The sequence below is a fragment of the Bos indicus x Bos taurus genome, chromosome 18 (assembly GCF_003369695.1).
Source record: "Bos indicus x Bos taurus breed Angus x Brahman F1 hybrid chromosome 18, Bos_hybrid_MaternalHap_v2.0, whole genome shotgun sequence".
NCBI lineage: Eukaryota > Metazoa > Chordata > Mammalia > Artiodactyla > Bovidae > Bos > Bos indicus x Bos taurus.
In genome coordinates, this window is record NC_040093.1 from 50,264,126 (window position 1) to 50,280,499 (window position 16,374).

The 16,374-nt window shown below is 36.0% G+C and overlaps 1 protein-coding gene across 2 annotated transcripts in view; it reads left to right on the top strand.

Annotated features, from left to right (window-relative positions):
• Window positions 1–16,374, top strand: part of NETO2 (neuropilin and tolloid like 2) — a 68,630-nt gene that overhangs the window by 12,269 nt on the left and 39,987 nt on the right. Inside the window, exons 3-6 of one of the 2 annotated variants that reach the window (XM_027513695.1) lie at window positions 1,366–1,506; window positions 2,154–2,402; window positions 7,388–7,432; window positions 7,519–7,646. In XM_027513695.1, the coding sequence (XP_027369496.1) occupies window positions 1,366–1,506; window positions 2,154–2,402; window positions 7,388–7,432; window positions 7,519–7,646 (563 nt within the window). The remainder of the gene's footprint in view (window positions 1–1,365; window positions 1,507–2,153; window positions 2,403–7,387; window positions 7,433–7,518; window positions 7,647–16,374) is intronic. The other variant, XM_027513697.1, reaches the window with a different exon arrangement.

Below are 16,374 nucleotides of genomic sequence, written 5' to 3' on the forward strand. Positions count from 1 at the left end.
TTTGTTTCAGAGTATGCTGTGTTCTTGTGTTATAGATATACGTTTGACCCTTGAACAATGCAGAGGCTAGGGTAAGAGTTTAGGGTTAGTCAGAAACCTGCCTGTAGCTGCTGGCGCCCCTCCGTGTTTGAGGTTCTGCATCCTCACATTCAGCCAACCACAGACGAGCACCACGTGCATCCACGTGGTTCAAGGGCCAGCTACTCCCTTGTTCTCTGAGAAGATTAAAGGGTAGTTTTGTTTAGTGCTTTTTTTTTTTTTAAGTATTCTATAATCTCTGCTTCTCAGAGTCGCTTTTTTATTTGTTTTTAATCTGTTTTTCATATTGGAGGCTTCCCTCTCATGTCTGGTGCTCCTTGAGTGTCTCTCATAGTTATGAAAGGAGCACGCAGATCTGCTTGTTAGCCATCTGCAAGTGTAGACAGGGCTTCTTTACTGCTGCCTTTCCTGGTGAATGATTGAATCCACCTATGAATCTTTTTCTTTGGACTCATTAGTTTCCCCAGAAAAGGTTAAGATTCCATTTCCTGCTTAGAGGCTCTATATCTGACCAAGAGGCCTTTGGGGAGTTGAGTGGGGGAGGAGAAGGGGAGTGTGGTTCAGCATGTTAACATTCACCTCATCTCCCTGTTTTCTTGTTGGTATTTTCACCCTCTGCTGTGCCTGATGTTCCCTGGTCCAGCAACCCTGTTCACTTTCTCCAAAGAAATAGTATTATTTTCTGATGCGGTGATAGAGCATCATCTACCTGGTTTGTGGAGTGGGAGGGGGTATTAGGAGTCAAACTGATTGCAGACTTTTAACCAAGCCTCATGTTTTTAAAAATACCCAGCTTCACCACTTCCACCCCCACTTCTAGAGATACCTACCACTGCCAGAAGTTATTATTGCAGCTACCTATTTGTACTTACGGGTTTATGCCCTTTAAAAAATTATTTACTGTTGTTTAAGTGGGCTTTGAAGAAGGAGCAGAGCTAAATGCATGTGTTCAATCTACAAGCTTTAACTAAAAATCGCTTTGCAATCTTTGAATCTTATTTCACCTTGAGTTAAACTAAATATAGAGGTACCATACCTGAGAGAAACTCCTGGAATTCTTTTATTTTGTGTCAGAATTGAATTTTATAGAGTTTTACTAATTTATCAGATTCTCCCACATGGTTTTGCCTTTGTAAAATCTAAGCATTTTATTTCCCTGTTGTTTTACATGGCAGACTTGTCCTCTAGAGCAAATGCTTCTGCTGTATTCAATCTGTTATGCTAAATTTGACAATAGTTCTTAAAAATTGCTTGTGTGTGTGTAACTCAATTGGCAGTTGTTTGGGGAAGTTGTAGGGGAAACTAATGTTTTAAATTTTCCATAAGATGGACAAAATATTGGAATGAAGCACGTTCCTGCAACCCAGTGTGGCATTTGGGTTCGAACCAGCAATGGAGGTCATTTTGCTTCACCAAATTATCCTGACTCATATCCACCAAATAAGGAATGTATCTACATTTTGGAAGGTATTTGACCAATTTCTATCTTTCATTGGATGAATGTTAACTTTTTTTGTAAAACTAAATAATTGGTTAAATGCTCTTTTTAAACCAATTTGAACAAAATTTAAACATGTATTTTAATTAAATCCTAGTCATTATAAATATTTCTTAATACTGCCAACATTAACAAAATAATGGTTGAAGTTTTATAAGAATTTTTAATCTCCTAAAATAATAATTAACTAGATGCATCAGTATATATGAGAAACTTCTCTGATAAGAAACTTACACTTACTGACATCTCTTATTAGGCTTTATGAAATTTATGTCCATGGTTATATTTTATGTTTCTTTCATTTCTTCTGTTTTTCTGTTTCATCATGGTACATTGTATCTCATGAATCAAGCATTAGCTTCTCAACTCTTAATTTTGAGCATTCCGCTACATTTAACTAATTTAATATATAGCATATGCCAAAGGGAAAGATTACTATAATTCTACAGATAGCATTAACATACAATATAACAGTTATTATGAATTTTATATATAATAACAGTATAATCCTCATCTATAAAACAGTAACAGAGCAGTTGTGCTTTTCTCACTGTGTCAGGACATTTTTACTTTTTCTTGTTCACATTGCCCTGATTTACTTACTCTTTCTTTCTAGCTGCTCCACGTCAAAGAATAGAGTTGACCTTTGATGAGCACTATTATATAGAACCATCATTTGAATGTCGGTTTGATCACTTGGAAATTCGAGATGGGCCATTTGGTTTCTCTCCACTTATAGATCGTTACTGTGGTGTGAAAAGCCCTCCATTAATTAGATCAACAGGGAGATTCATGTGGATTAAGTTCAGTTCTGATGAAGAACTTGAAGGACTGGGATTTCGAGCAAAATATTCGTTTATCCCAGGTAAATAACTTATTGTTTCAGTAGCAAGATCTCACTCTGGTTTTAGAATCTTAAGACTAGAAAACAGAAAATCCAGTCAAGTTTATCAAATAAAGGTTTTTTAAAAATTACCAAGATCAAAGGGAAATCAGCCCATGAATAAATATTTAATAAAAATTAGAAATAGAGCTGTATCACTTGAATTTTGAGGCACATCATATATGGTATTACATTATTTCTTAGATTTAAGTTTTATAGCATATATCAAGGCCAAAGACATCATAATAAACACATTTTAAAAGTAATTCAACAAATTTGTCTTTTCATGATCTCTACCAAAAATTATTTTGGCAGGTTTTTTTCCTTTGGAATGGTTGAATTAAACACTTATTTGAATAAACACTCCCTAGAAAATACTGAACAGTAGAAAGAATAGTGCTCTGTACTTGGAGGCAAAAGATCTGGGTTTGAATCCTTTCTGTGCCACCTGCTAGCAATAAAATTTAGTATTAAGCTTGGACTTGTGCCTGAGCATTGCTGTTGATAAGACAAGAATATCTTCGTGAGGCTGCTATAAGTAATTACCAGAAACTTGGCAGCTGAAAACAGTGGTAATTTATTCTCTCAGAGTTCTGGAGGCCAGCATCCAGCAGGGTCACTTCCCTCTAGGAACTCTAGGGGAGAATCCTTTCCTAGCCTCTTCTTCCTCTGGTGGCTGCCCCAGCATTCCTGCACCTGTGGCCTCATCACTCTGATCTTTGCCTCCATCTTCACATCCCCCCAATCTTCTCAGAATGCTTAGCTTAATCACACCCTTTGCCTTAGAATGTAATATTCACTTTTTCTTAACCTTATAAGGTAATAAGGTAGCCTTTTAACCTTATAAGGTAATAGTCATAGGTTGTGACAGTTGTAATGTCACATATCATCATATATTTGGGTGGTGGGAGAGGGTCTCCATTCAGTGCAGTCTACCCTTCTTACCTACCACAGAGTTATGTGGAAACACTTTGTAGTCCTCAGAGCCTGTCCACTGTAAAAGTATGCATATCCCTAATGCAGAAGCCCAAAGATACACTAGTTATTACTCCTGTCTTCAGAGAACTCACAGACTTAACAAGATGAAAAAGTAACAATGTAAGAATCATATAATCTTTGATGTTTTTATGCAAGAAATTTACTAACTTAAAAAAAAATTTTAATTACAACAGCCAAATGAAAATATCATAACCATATCACCCTATAAATAAAAACCAATATAAGCAATATGGTATGTATCACTTCAGATGTTTTTATCTTTTTATTTTATATAACAGAGATCGTGCTATTCTTTCAACTGTGTTACCAGTCTTTTTTTTTCTCCTGAACAATATATTCAGCTTTTTTCCCCTGTTTTAAGTGTCACTTCAGATTTAAGTTCTTAATGTCAAAATGATAACATTTTCAGAAAGTGAAATTTATACTTTTTTTTTTTTTTTTTTTAGAAATTTTAGGCTTATAGCAAACTGAGTAGAAAGTACAGAGTTACGGCATACCTTCTAACCACCCCCGCACGCACACAGGCAGTGCTGAAACCTAAGATGAACATCCAGCACCCAGGGTACATTTGTTACAACTCAGGAACCTGCAGTGACACACATCATCACCTAAAGCCTGCAGTTTACATTAGCGTTCACTCTTGATGTCGTACATTCTGTGACTTTGGACAGATGTAGTGGTGTAATGATGTATCTACCAGTACATGGTCATATGGAGTATTCCAGCTGCCCTAAAAGTCCTGTGTGCTCCGTGTATTCATCCCTCCCACTCCAGCCCTGGCAACCAGTGATCTTTTTACCGTCTCTATAGTTGTGCCCTTTCCAGAATATCATGCAGTTGGTATCCTACAGCGTGTAGCCTTTTCAGATTGGCTTCTTTCACTTAGTAATATTTGTTTAAGGTTCCTCTGTATTTTTCATGGCTCGGTAGCTTTTCTTTTTTTTAGTGCTGAATAATATTTCATTGTATGAATGTACCACAGTTTGTTTGTTTATTGTGTAGAAGGATATCTTGGCTGCTTTCAGGTTTTAGCAACCACAGATAAACCTGCTATAGACATCCATATGCAGCCATTTGTGTGGACAAGTTTTTAACTCATTTGGCTAAGTACCGTGGAGTGCAATTGTATCATATTAAAATTTGTCTTAAATTTTTCCTTAAATGGAGAGTGGTGATGTTTGCACAGCATTGTGAATATACATAATGCCACTGAACTGTACACTTAAAAATGGATGAAAGGGTAAATATTTTACTACAATAAAAATAAATTTTAAAATTACAAACAGGTGTCTAAAAAATTTGAAAATTCAGATAGACATATAAACTTGTCAGAATGAAAAAATTGCTAGTCTAAAATATCTTAGACTAATTAGCCTATTTAAACCTATTTTAATTGACAGTTTTTATATGTAACTGATTGCTTAATTCTTGTTAATTTCTTTTTTTTTTTTTTTGCCATGCTGCATGGCATGTGAAATCTTCATGACCAGGGATTGAACCCATGCCCTCTGCAGTGGAATCTTAATCTGCACCAAATCTTAACCATTGACTTTCAGCATGATTATCAAAGTACATGTTGAAAAAAGTAGGAAAAATTTTAGCCTAAATTTAGAATACATCACAGAGACTATTCTTTTTTAACTAAACCCAACCTCCCTAAGTAAAAGAAAGTAACAACACTTCACCAATTTTGCAGAGATGTGTCAAAGATAAATCTAAATCTTAACTAGCATTAGAGTAAAAAAATCATAGCAACTATCTGGCAAGTGAATCAGAACTTCACACGTAGGCAAGAATTCTAGGGATATTGTCATTGCACTAAAAGTTTCAGAGTTATTCCAGTTACTTCCAGGAAGTAGGAACCCATTACGAGCCTCTGCCTCAACAAATATCACCAGTAGCTCAGAGAATTTCATGTATTTAAAAGATACTAGTTTCTCATCGTTAGTAGGTTTCATCCACATTCACAAATCCCTGGACAAAATTTATTTTATTAATATGGCTTAAATAACTAGACAGCCATGATTTAGCTATTTATGAATTACCTATTTATTTTGACCTTTTTTTTTCTTTAGTAGTAAGATTGTGGCATCCTCACCCATGTTATAAAAGTAACACAATAGAGAAAGAAAAATTGTCTAGAGAATTAGAGCTAGTCCTGATTTTGCCATTATATTATCCAAAATAGTCATCATCTCTCTCTGATTCAGTTTCCTCATCTATAAAATAAAATATTACATGATCTTGATGTTATTGTTATTAGCATAATATTAAACATAAGGTATGTAGAAACTCTGAAGTACTATAAAATGCAAATGTAAGGTAATTAGTCTAGAAATCTTAAACATTTTCTTTTTATTTTAATGTGTCTATATTTTAACCATAAACCATATGAAGTTGCTCTCATGATACATATAATAGAAGAAAAAGAGCTGCTTTTCTTCCAAGCATCTTTACATATAAAGATGCCTGGCTTTGTTTTTTAATATTTTTAAAAGCATTGTTCAAATGATTAAGATACCTTTTTTTTTCTTTCAGGTAGTCTAAACATATTTGCAAAAACCTGACTCTATGTAAGACTTTTTTATATAATGTATTTTTGGTGCTGAAGTATCAATTCAGTTAATTGATTTAGTTATTAAAAATCAAATACCTGACCAATTTAATTAAATCAGTTATTTTAATATAAACTATTGATTGTCAACTTTCTGTGAACTATTTCACAGGGAAGAATATACTGTATATCATTTAGTCTTCTTTCTTTTTACTGCCATTGTGAAAATACAGCTCATTAAGCTACTACAGTGGGCTTCCCAGGTTGCTCAGTGGTTAAGAATCCACCTGCCAATGCAAGAGACGCAAGAGACATGGGTTTGATCCCTGGGTCAGGAAGATCCCCTGGAGAAGGAAATGGCAACTCACTCCAGTATTCTTGCCTGGAAAATTCCAGGCAAGACAGGGGAACCTGGTGAGCTACAGCCTATAGCTTAGTCGCTCAGTCTTGTCCAACTCTATGACCCCATGGACTGTAGCCCACCAGGCTCCTCTCTCCATGGGGATTTTCCAGGCAAGAATACTGGGTTGGGCAAGCTGCCTTGCCCTTCTACAGGGGATCTTCCCAAACCAGGGATTGAGCCCAGGTCTCCTGCATTGCAGGCTGATTCTTTACCGTCTGAGCCACCACGGAAACCCAAGAATCATAGAGTGGGTATCAGGCCTACCTGATTCCCTGAGTTACCAGGGAAGCCTGGGCTACAGCCTATGGGGTCACAAAGAGTTGGACATAACTGAGCACACACACACACACAGCTACTACTATGGTGAGGAGGAGTAAATTATGTGTAACATAAAATTCACTGTTTTAACCCTGTTAAGTGTACAAGTCAGTGGCATTGAGTACATATACAGTGTTGTGCAACCATAGCCACTGTCCATTTCCAAAACTGTTTTGTCATCCCAAGCTGAAATTCTGTCCCGATTAAATACTTAACTCCCATTACCCTATCCCTACAGCCCCGTGAAAACTATCTCTATTAATTTGACTAATCCAGGGACCTCAATAAATAGAGTCTTACACTGTCCTTAACTGTCTGGCTTATTTTACTTAGCATAACGTTTCAAGACTCATCCATGTTATATAGCATGTGTTAGAATTTCATTCCTTTTTAAGACTGGATAATATTTCATTGCAGTCTGTATCTTTCTACTAGCTACTGCAGTTGAGAAAGAGTTGTGAGTTTCAGGTAGCATAAATAAGTTATTAATTCATAATGTGATCAAAAATTTAAGCATTATCATTTTTAAAAACATCAATCCTATAAGTGAGCAGTGCTTTGTAGTATACACCAATGAAAGCTTTCTCTTGCTTTGTTGTTAAATGCAGCATTAGATATAACATAAGACATTAAGCCTTAAATTAACTCTAAAATATCTCGGTGCCAATCACTTTCTTCTTTTCTCTGTTACAGATCCAGACTTTACTTACCTCGGAGGTATTTTAAATCCCATCCCAGGTTTAGTATATTACCTCTTTTTTTTTCTCTTGGCATCTTTGATTAGTCTTATTTTCCTTTGAACATCATTCATCTGTCCTTTCTAGATTGCCAGTTTGAGCTATCAGGAGCTGATGGGATAGTGCGTTCTAGTCAGGTAGAACAAGAGGAAAAGACGAAACCCGGCCAAGCGGTTGATTGCATATGGACGATTAAAGCTACTCCGAAAGCTAAGGTAGTATTAAGTACGCAGTCACTTCTGAGGATGATATAATAAGATGTGATTTGTACATTGTGTTATTTGGTTCATGCAGATACCTACTGGTTAGTTAAACTGATGTTGCAACTTTTTTTAAATTTTATTTCAGTCACATTATTGAACACCTAACATCAGCATTGTTGTAGTTAAATAAATTACAATATAAACTTTAGGAATATTACACATACATTAATATTCTTATTTTAAGATTCTTAAAATCTGTGTATTCCTAACCAGACAGTACAGGTATTGATCAGTGTGATCATAGATTCATAAACATCTTTATGAGGAGGTAAAACAGGCCATAAGAGGTTGAAGTGTCTTGTCAGAGATCTCAGTGTTGGTTATAACAGTGTCAAAACCAAAACACAAATTGTCTTAGTTCTTAGAACATTGAACATTAGAACTTAGAACATTGTCTTAGTTCTTTGTTCTTATCATGCTGTCCTCTGCTAATTGTGTAGAATTTTTATTGGAAAGTACCACAGGGAAGGATGCTTTTATATAACTGACAGATTGAGACTGGTTCCTAACTACTGCTGCTTTTTGCTTTTAATTTGTACTTCTGGGAATAGTAACAGTTAAAATTGTATTTATTGTATGTATAATGTAAAAAGAGGGGAAAAAAGTGAGGGTAAGAGAACAAACCTTTAAAGAATTAACAAAAATTTAAAGTTGCTGGTAATGTGATGGATTAGATAACCTGAAAACCTACCTGTTACAAAACACCTAGAAACATTAAATAATATGTAATAGACATCCTTTTTAAAGCATAGATAAACCCCCCAAAAGAAGATAATTCTTATTAACTAGAAGTGCAAGAACTATAAACCAGAGCAATAAGCTGAAAACTGCAATTGATGGTACAAATGCCAAATGCCCCTTGCTGATTTCAGTAACCTGTGACTACTCGGGTGAACGTGCCAGGAGCCTGATATTACCCACACGGAGACAAATAAAAGGCCTAGGGTTCATGTGGCCTTTGCGAGGTTCACCACATAAAGCTGGAACCCACAAAGGGAGATGGTCGCCATGAAATGGTAAAAAAAAAAGTCTTCCATGAGCACAAGTTGTAACAAAAGAAGCTTATCTTTTGGGGCTCAGTCTCAGGATGGGGGTGAGGCTGAGGTCTCCCCTGACAGTTGATACCTAGAAACCTATCTTTATTAGTTTGGGGTGCAAATTTATGTTCCATGCTCAGCCCAGGAATCACTTAGCCCCAAAATGAATAAAATGGTCCTGGGCTTATTACACCTTTTGACTCATCTGACACAGATAAATACAAATAGCCATGTAGGCCACAAGATTGCCATAGATAAAACAATAGACCCCCGAATTAGCGTCTAGGTGAACAACTCAGCGCAGGTTGAGTTAGCAGGCGTAACAGCAGGAAGTTCCTTAGATCCCCAAGATCTGAAGTGTTTTAAATATCCAACAAGTAGGTATCAAAATATGAGAAAGAAAAATACCAAGGAAACTTTAAAAATAACCGAACAGATCTTCCTCAAGTAAAAAGTACAGTATTGAGAGATAGATTTGAGAAAATGACCCAGGAAGTAGCTTGAGGATGGGAGACAGTGGCAATTTATTAAGAAAATTGTAAGAAATAACAAAAGGCATTGACATACAGTGATTCTCAAAGCAAGGAAAAAAAGTGTTACTTGACCCTGAGTTACAATCGGCATCACAGACAACACAAATATCTCCAAAACATCTAGAGGGAGAAGAGACTACCTAGAAAGAATAACAAAGGAATAACCAATAGCAAAATAGAAGCCAGAAAGCAATAGAATAACATCTTCAAAGTGCTAAGGGAAAAAATTAACCAGCAATCTGAAATTCGAACATTCCATGTCCAACTAAACTGTCTTTCAAGAATGAGGGCAAAATTAAGGTATCGGGGGCAAAAATAATCAAACCAAGTGCTACGGTTAAAATCCAAATGTATCTGTTTTAGGTTAACTACAGAAAATTTTGAAAATACAAAAACCAGAGAAATAGATACTAAAAGAGCTAGTATAACTATTAAAATTGAAATCAAGATGGTCACTAATTCATAAGGAAGATATATTTTAAATTTTATGTATTAATATAGCCTCAAAATATACAAAACATGAATTGACAGTTGTCAAGGGAAAATTGTGACAAATCCACAATTATAATGTGTAATTTTTTTAACCTCTCAATAATTTAATCAAACATGCAAAAAAAATTGTCAAGGCTTAGGTTTAAACATCACAGTGTGCCTAATGGAACATGGTATCCTAACTCCCAACATTCAGAGATTTTACATTCTTTACAGGCATGCATGAAACATTTATGGAAACTGATCCATACACTGGATGGAAAAAGGAAGTCTGACATACACACCAGTGCTTGGTATCATACAGAGCATTCTCTGACAAAAGTACAATTAAATTAGCAACCAGAAACCAAAAGATAACTTTAAAACCCCATATGGTACTAGTAAAGTTGGATAGTTGCTTGTAGATCAGTGAAGTTAGAACCATCTTCATACCATACATACACAAAAATAAACTCAAAATGGCTTAGAGACTTAAAACAAACTTTGAAACTCCTAGAAGAGAACATAGACAAGCATTCTCTGACATAAATCGTACCAGTGTTTTCTTAGGTCAGTCTCCCAAGGCAATATAATAAGCAAATGGGACCTAATCAAACTTACAACCTTTTGCACAGCCAAGGAAACCATAAACAAAATGAAAAGACAAGCTACAGAATGGGAGAAAATATTTGCAAATAATGCACTAACAAGGGCTTAATTTCCAAAATATTCGAACAGCTCATACAACTCAACAAAGAAACAACCCAAGCGAAAAATGGGTGGAAAGCCTGTATAGACATTTCTCCAAAGAAAAAATATAGATGGCCTGTAGGCTTGTGGAAAAGTGCTCAACATTGCTAATTACTAGAGAAATGCAGATAAAAACTACAATGAGGTACCACCTCACACTGGCCGGAATGGCCATCATTTAAAAGTCTACAAATAACATATACTAATAAGGGTGTGGAAAAAAGGGAACCCTCCTACACTGTTGGTGGGAATGTAAGTTGGTGTAACCACTACAGAAGAGTGTCCTCAAAAAACTAAAAATAGAACTACCATGTGATCCAGCAGCCCCACTCTGGGCATATATCCAGATAAAACTATAGTGGGTTCCTGTGTTCCTGCTGCTGCTGCTAAGTCACTTCAGTCGTGTCCGACTCTGTGCAACCCCACAGACGGCAGCCCACCGGGCTCCCCTCCCTGGGATTCTCCAGGCAAGAACATTGGAGTGGGTTGCCATTTCCTTCTCCGATGCATGAAAGTGAAAAGTGAAAGTGAAGTCGCTCAGTCGGGTCTGACTCTTAGTGACTCCATGGACTGCAGCCCACCAGGCTCCTCCATCCATGGGATTTTCCAGGCAAGAATACTGGAGTGGGGTGCCATTGCCTTCTCCGTCCTAGCAGCACTATTTACCTTAGCCAAAACATGGAAACAATGTAAATATCCATCAACAGTTGAAAGGATAAAGATGTGTTACATGTATGCAATAGAATACTACTTGGCCATAAAAAAAAGCAAAATAATGCCATTTGCAGCAACATGAATGGAACTAGCTATTATCATACTAAGTGAAGTAAATCAGAAAAAGATAAATACCATAGGATATACTTACATGTGGAATATAAAATAATACACAAATGAACCTGCCTGCAAAACAGAAACAGACTTACAGACATGGAGAGCAGTGGAGAACAAACGTTTGATTGCCTAGGAGGAGGGACAGTGGGGCAGAGATGGAGTGGGAGTTTGGGGTCAACACATGCAAACTATTACATGTAGAATGGATAAACAACAAAGTCCTACTATATAACACAAGGAACTATATTCGATAGGTATAGTTGAGTTAAACCATAATGGAAAGCAGTGTCTTTAAAATGTGTATATCTACATATACACACATGCCTATATATGTGTATAACTGAATGGTACAGCAGAAATTAACACTGTAAGTCAACTTCAATTTTAAAAAAATGTTCAGAAATAATAATATATCATCTAGTAATTGATACATCACAGAAGAAATTAGAATGAAAATTTGAACACATTCATTAAAAAAAAACTTAGCAATAGTGAAAATACTACATATTGTAACTTGCAGGATATCCCTAAGTGTACTTTAGGGAATTTGTGATCATAAATACTAATTTTAGAAGAAGAAAAAGATTTAAATTTAATAAGCTGAAGAATCCAAAGAAAGGATAATAACAGAAGACCAGAGATAAATGAATTTCAAAATTTACAGAAAGGAAGACTCAACAAAACCAAAAGCTGGCCTTTTGTTTAAAAAAAAAAATAGCAACAAGCATACTTCTGGCAAGAGTAATGTAGAAAAAAGACAATATTAGAAGCGGGAAAGGTCATTCACTCAACTACAGCTGATTTAAAAAAAAAAAAAAGCATTGTAAGACAAACTATGAAGAATACTTGCTGAACAGCAGCAGCAAAGAATAGCATTTCCTCAATAAATAACAAAGGGAAAAAGAAAACCAGCAGGGGAGTGTACAGATTAAAAAAGTACAAGTCAAATGGGTTTGGATTCAAACAAACTACAAAAGGCAAGGAACATTAAGAGACAATTAGAAGTCTGAACACTAGAATTTGATACTAAGGAATTATTCATTTGGTTAATAATAGTATGAAGTTATTTTTTAACATCTTTAACCTTATATATGAAACTAATTACACATAAAATGATATCTCTAGAATTTGTCTTAGAATAATATGTGAGGCAGAAGTGAAAGTATGAAGGGTGTGAATGTGAAAGTTGCTTAGTCACGTCCGACTGTGCGACCCCATGGATTATACAGTCCATGGAATTCTCCAGGCCAGAATACTGGAGTGGGTAGCCTTTCCCTTCTCCAGGGATCTTCCCAACCCAGGGATCAAACCCAGGTATCCCGCGTTGCAGGCAGATTCTTTACCAACTGAGCTATCAGGGAAGATAAAGCTAAAGTTAGGGAATGGGTAAAATGAGTTTATGACACTGTTTTGTCTGCTTTTGTGTGTTTGAAATTTTCCGTAATCGAAATACTTTAGATTGTTCTTTGCTAATATATTTGTGAACAGTCTAAGTGAACAATTTACTGAAATATATAATGTATGTGTATGCGTACATGTTTACATACATATAATTTATCAAAGTCAAAGAAATAGAAAAGCTAAATAAACTCTTAACAAATTGACAAAACTGATTTTGTATTAGATTGGTACAAAAGTAATTGTGGCTTTGCATGGTTAAACTTTGCCATTTGATACTGGAGTACATTCTTAAATAAATGTTGTATTATAATCATTTTAATATGCATTTCTCACTGTATTTTTTGCTAATGACTTTATTACTTGCTGTTTATTTTAGACTATAGAAATGATATTAGACAAAAAGCATTTTTGAGCAATTTTCTTATTTTGAGTTCAAAATGGGTCAAAAAAGCAGCAGAGACAATTCTCAACATCAGCAGTGCATCTGGCCCAGGAACTACTAATGAGCGTACAGTGCAGTGGTAGTTCAGAAAGTTCCACAAAGGAGATGAGAGCCTTGAAGATGACCATAGTGGCTGGCCATCAGAAGTTGATAATGACAAGTTGAGAGCCATCATTGAAGCTGATCCTCTTAGAACTACACAAGAAGTTGTCCAAGAACTCAACATCAACCATTCTGTGGTCATTTGGCATTTGAAGCAAATTAGAAAGGTGGAAAAGCTTGATAAGTTGATAGCTCACGCTACTGCTAAGTCGCTTCAGTCGTGTCCGACTCTGTGTGACACCATAGACGGCAGCCCACCAGGCTCCCCTGTCCCTGGGATTCTCCAGGCAAGAACACTGGAGTGGGTTGCCATTTCCTTCTCCAATGCATGAAAGTGAAAAGTGAAAGTGAAGTCACTCAGTCGTGTCCGACTCTGTGCAACCCCACGGACTGCAGCCTACCAGGCTCCTCCGCCCATGGGATTTTCCAGGCAAGAGTACTGGAGTGGGGTGCCACTAACCACAAATCAAAAGAATTGTTGTTTTCTCTTATTGTACTCAACAACAGCAACCATTTCTCAGTTGGATTGTATATGACAACCAGCAAGGACCAGCTCAGTGACTGGACCAAGAAGAAGCTCCAAAGCACTTCCCAAAGTTAAACTTGTACCCAGAAAAGGTCATGGTCACTGTTTGGTGGTCTGCTGCCAGTCTGATCCACACAGCTTTCTGAATCCTGGCAAAAGCAATCCATCTGAGAAGTATGCTCAGCAAGTCAATGAGATGCACCGAAAACTTCAATGCCTGCAGCTGGCCTTGGTCAACAGAATGGGTCAATTCTAATATATAGTGGAACTACATGTAATCTTGTTCTGTATTTTCCAAGTCTACTGTAAATGTGCTATCATACTTTCATAACGTAAAAACATAAAAATTTTATAAAAATGAGCCTTGTTTTTCTCCATAATATCTGATTCTGACTACATGTTGCACAACATGCTTCAGAAGGTGAATGAATCAGAGGTTTTGCCTCATCCAGCATATTCACCTGACCTCTAGCCAATGGACTGCCACTTTTTCAAGCATCTTGACAACTTTTTGCAGGGAAAACACTTTCATAACCAGCAGGATGCAGAAAATGCTTTCTGAGAGTTTGTTGAATCCTGCAGCATGGATTTTTATGCTACAGAAATAAACAAACTTGTATCTTGTTGGCGAAAATGTGTTGATTGTAATGGTTCCTATTTTGTCTAACAAAAATATGTTTGAATCTAGTTATAATGATTTAAAATTCACAGTCCAAAAATGCAATTACTTTTGTACCAAGCTAATACTTAAAATATGATAACAGAAAAACTGCCCTAATTAGATTTTACCAAATATTTAAGGAACATGCTATATAAAACTGTTATATAAACTGTTTTAGAAAACTGAAGAAGAACTTTCCCCAGCCTGTTTTATCAAAACTAAATAGATAGCATGAGAGAATTTTAAAACAGAGACTTATTTGTAAAATGAAGGAGAGAGAAAAAGACCCAAAAGACTAAGTAGCAATAAACTAAACCTAACAAGTATTTTTTAGAAAACTTGACCAAAGATGGGCTTATCTTTGACATTTGTGGACAGCTTACTGTGAGAAAATAGAAAATCAAATGATATGGTTTAGCATATTGACACATTAAAGGAGATAAATCCACATATATCAATAGATGCAAAAAATCAATAAAACTTAAAATCTATTGATGAATGAAAATCAGTAATTCCAACATAGGATATATCTTCAGCATGATGAAAAATATCTTCTAAAATCCTATAGCAAACATCATAATGGTGAAACCTTAAAATCATTTTCTTTAAGCTTATGTCTATTGCCAGTACTTTATTTGGTGGTGGTCAGTGCAACAAATGAATGCAGTGACGGATTTTATTTTCTTGTCCTCCAAAATCACTGTGGATGCTGACTGCAGCCATGAAATTAAAACATGCTTGCTCCTTGGAAGGAAAGCTATAACACACCTAAAAAAGCAGAGACACCACTCTGCCAACAAAGGTCCATATAGTCAAAGCTATGATTTTTCCACTAGTCATGTACAGATGTGAGAGTTGAACCATAAAGAAGGCTGAGGACAAAGAATTGATGCTTTCAAATTGTGGTGCTGGAAAAGACTTGAGAATCCTTTGGGCTGCAGGGAGATGAAACCACTCAGTCCTAAAGAAAGTCAACCTTGAATATTCATTGGACGGACTGATGCTGAAGCTCCAATACTTTGGCCACCTGATATGAAGAGCCAGCTCATTGGAAAAGCTTCAGATGCTGAGGAAGATTGAAGCCAAAAGGAGAAGGGGCAGCAGAGGGTGAGATGCATCACAGACTCAATGGATGTGATTTTGAGCAAACTCCGAGATAGTGAAGGACAGAGGAGCCTGGTGTGCTATAGGCCATGGGATCATGAAGAGTCGGACATGACTTAGCGACTGAACAACAATGTGACAAGAGAAAAAAAGTTCATCAATTATAAAAATAAATTGCTTTCCAAAAGTAATTTGAAAGTGAAACACAAAATCATACCAGGAAGTAATTTTTCAAATTATATTGAAATACAGAAAAGAAGACCTACAGAAATGGGGGAAATCAGAGAGACATACACCATTTTCATGTATGAGAAGATGGAAATGTTTATTCCCAAATTAATCAATTTAAAATTACAAGCCAAATCCCCATAGGGCTTTCTGAGGGAACTTAGCAAGCTAATTCTGAAATTCACATAAAGAGGAAAGGGTCCAGAAGAACCATGACAATTTTGAATAAAAAGAAAGTGAGAGTACTTACCTTTGAGATGATACTGTGGTGGTTGGATGGAATGCATTTATCACTGGGGTATGCAAACTGATAAAACTGAATAAAGTATCAAAACATAGGACCTCGTATGTATGGAAGCTTAGTATATAATATTATAGCATGCTAGATCAAAAGGAAACACTTAATAATTGATGTTACAACAATTGACTATTGATGTGAGATAACCTGTTTTGCACTTGGCATAAATGTTAAAACTAAAACTTCTAGAAGAAAATACAGGAGTATAGTTATGTAACCTTTGGCTGGGAAACAGTTTATTAAAAACAGAAGACACAAAGTACAAACCATAAAGGTAAAATTTATCAATTTTATTC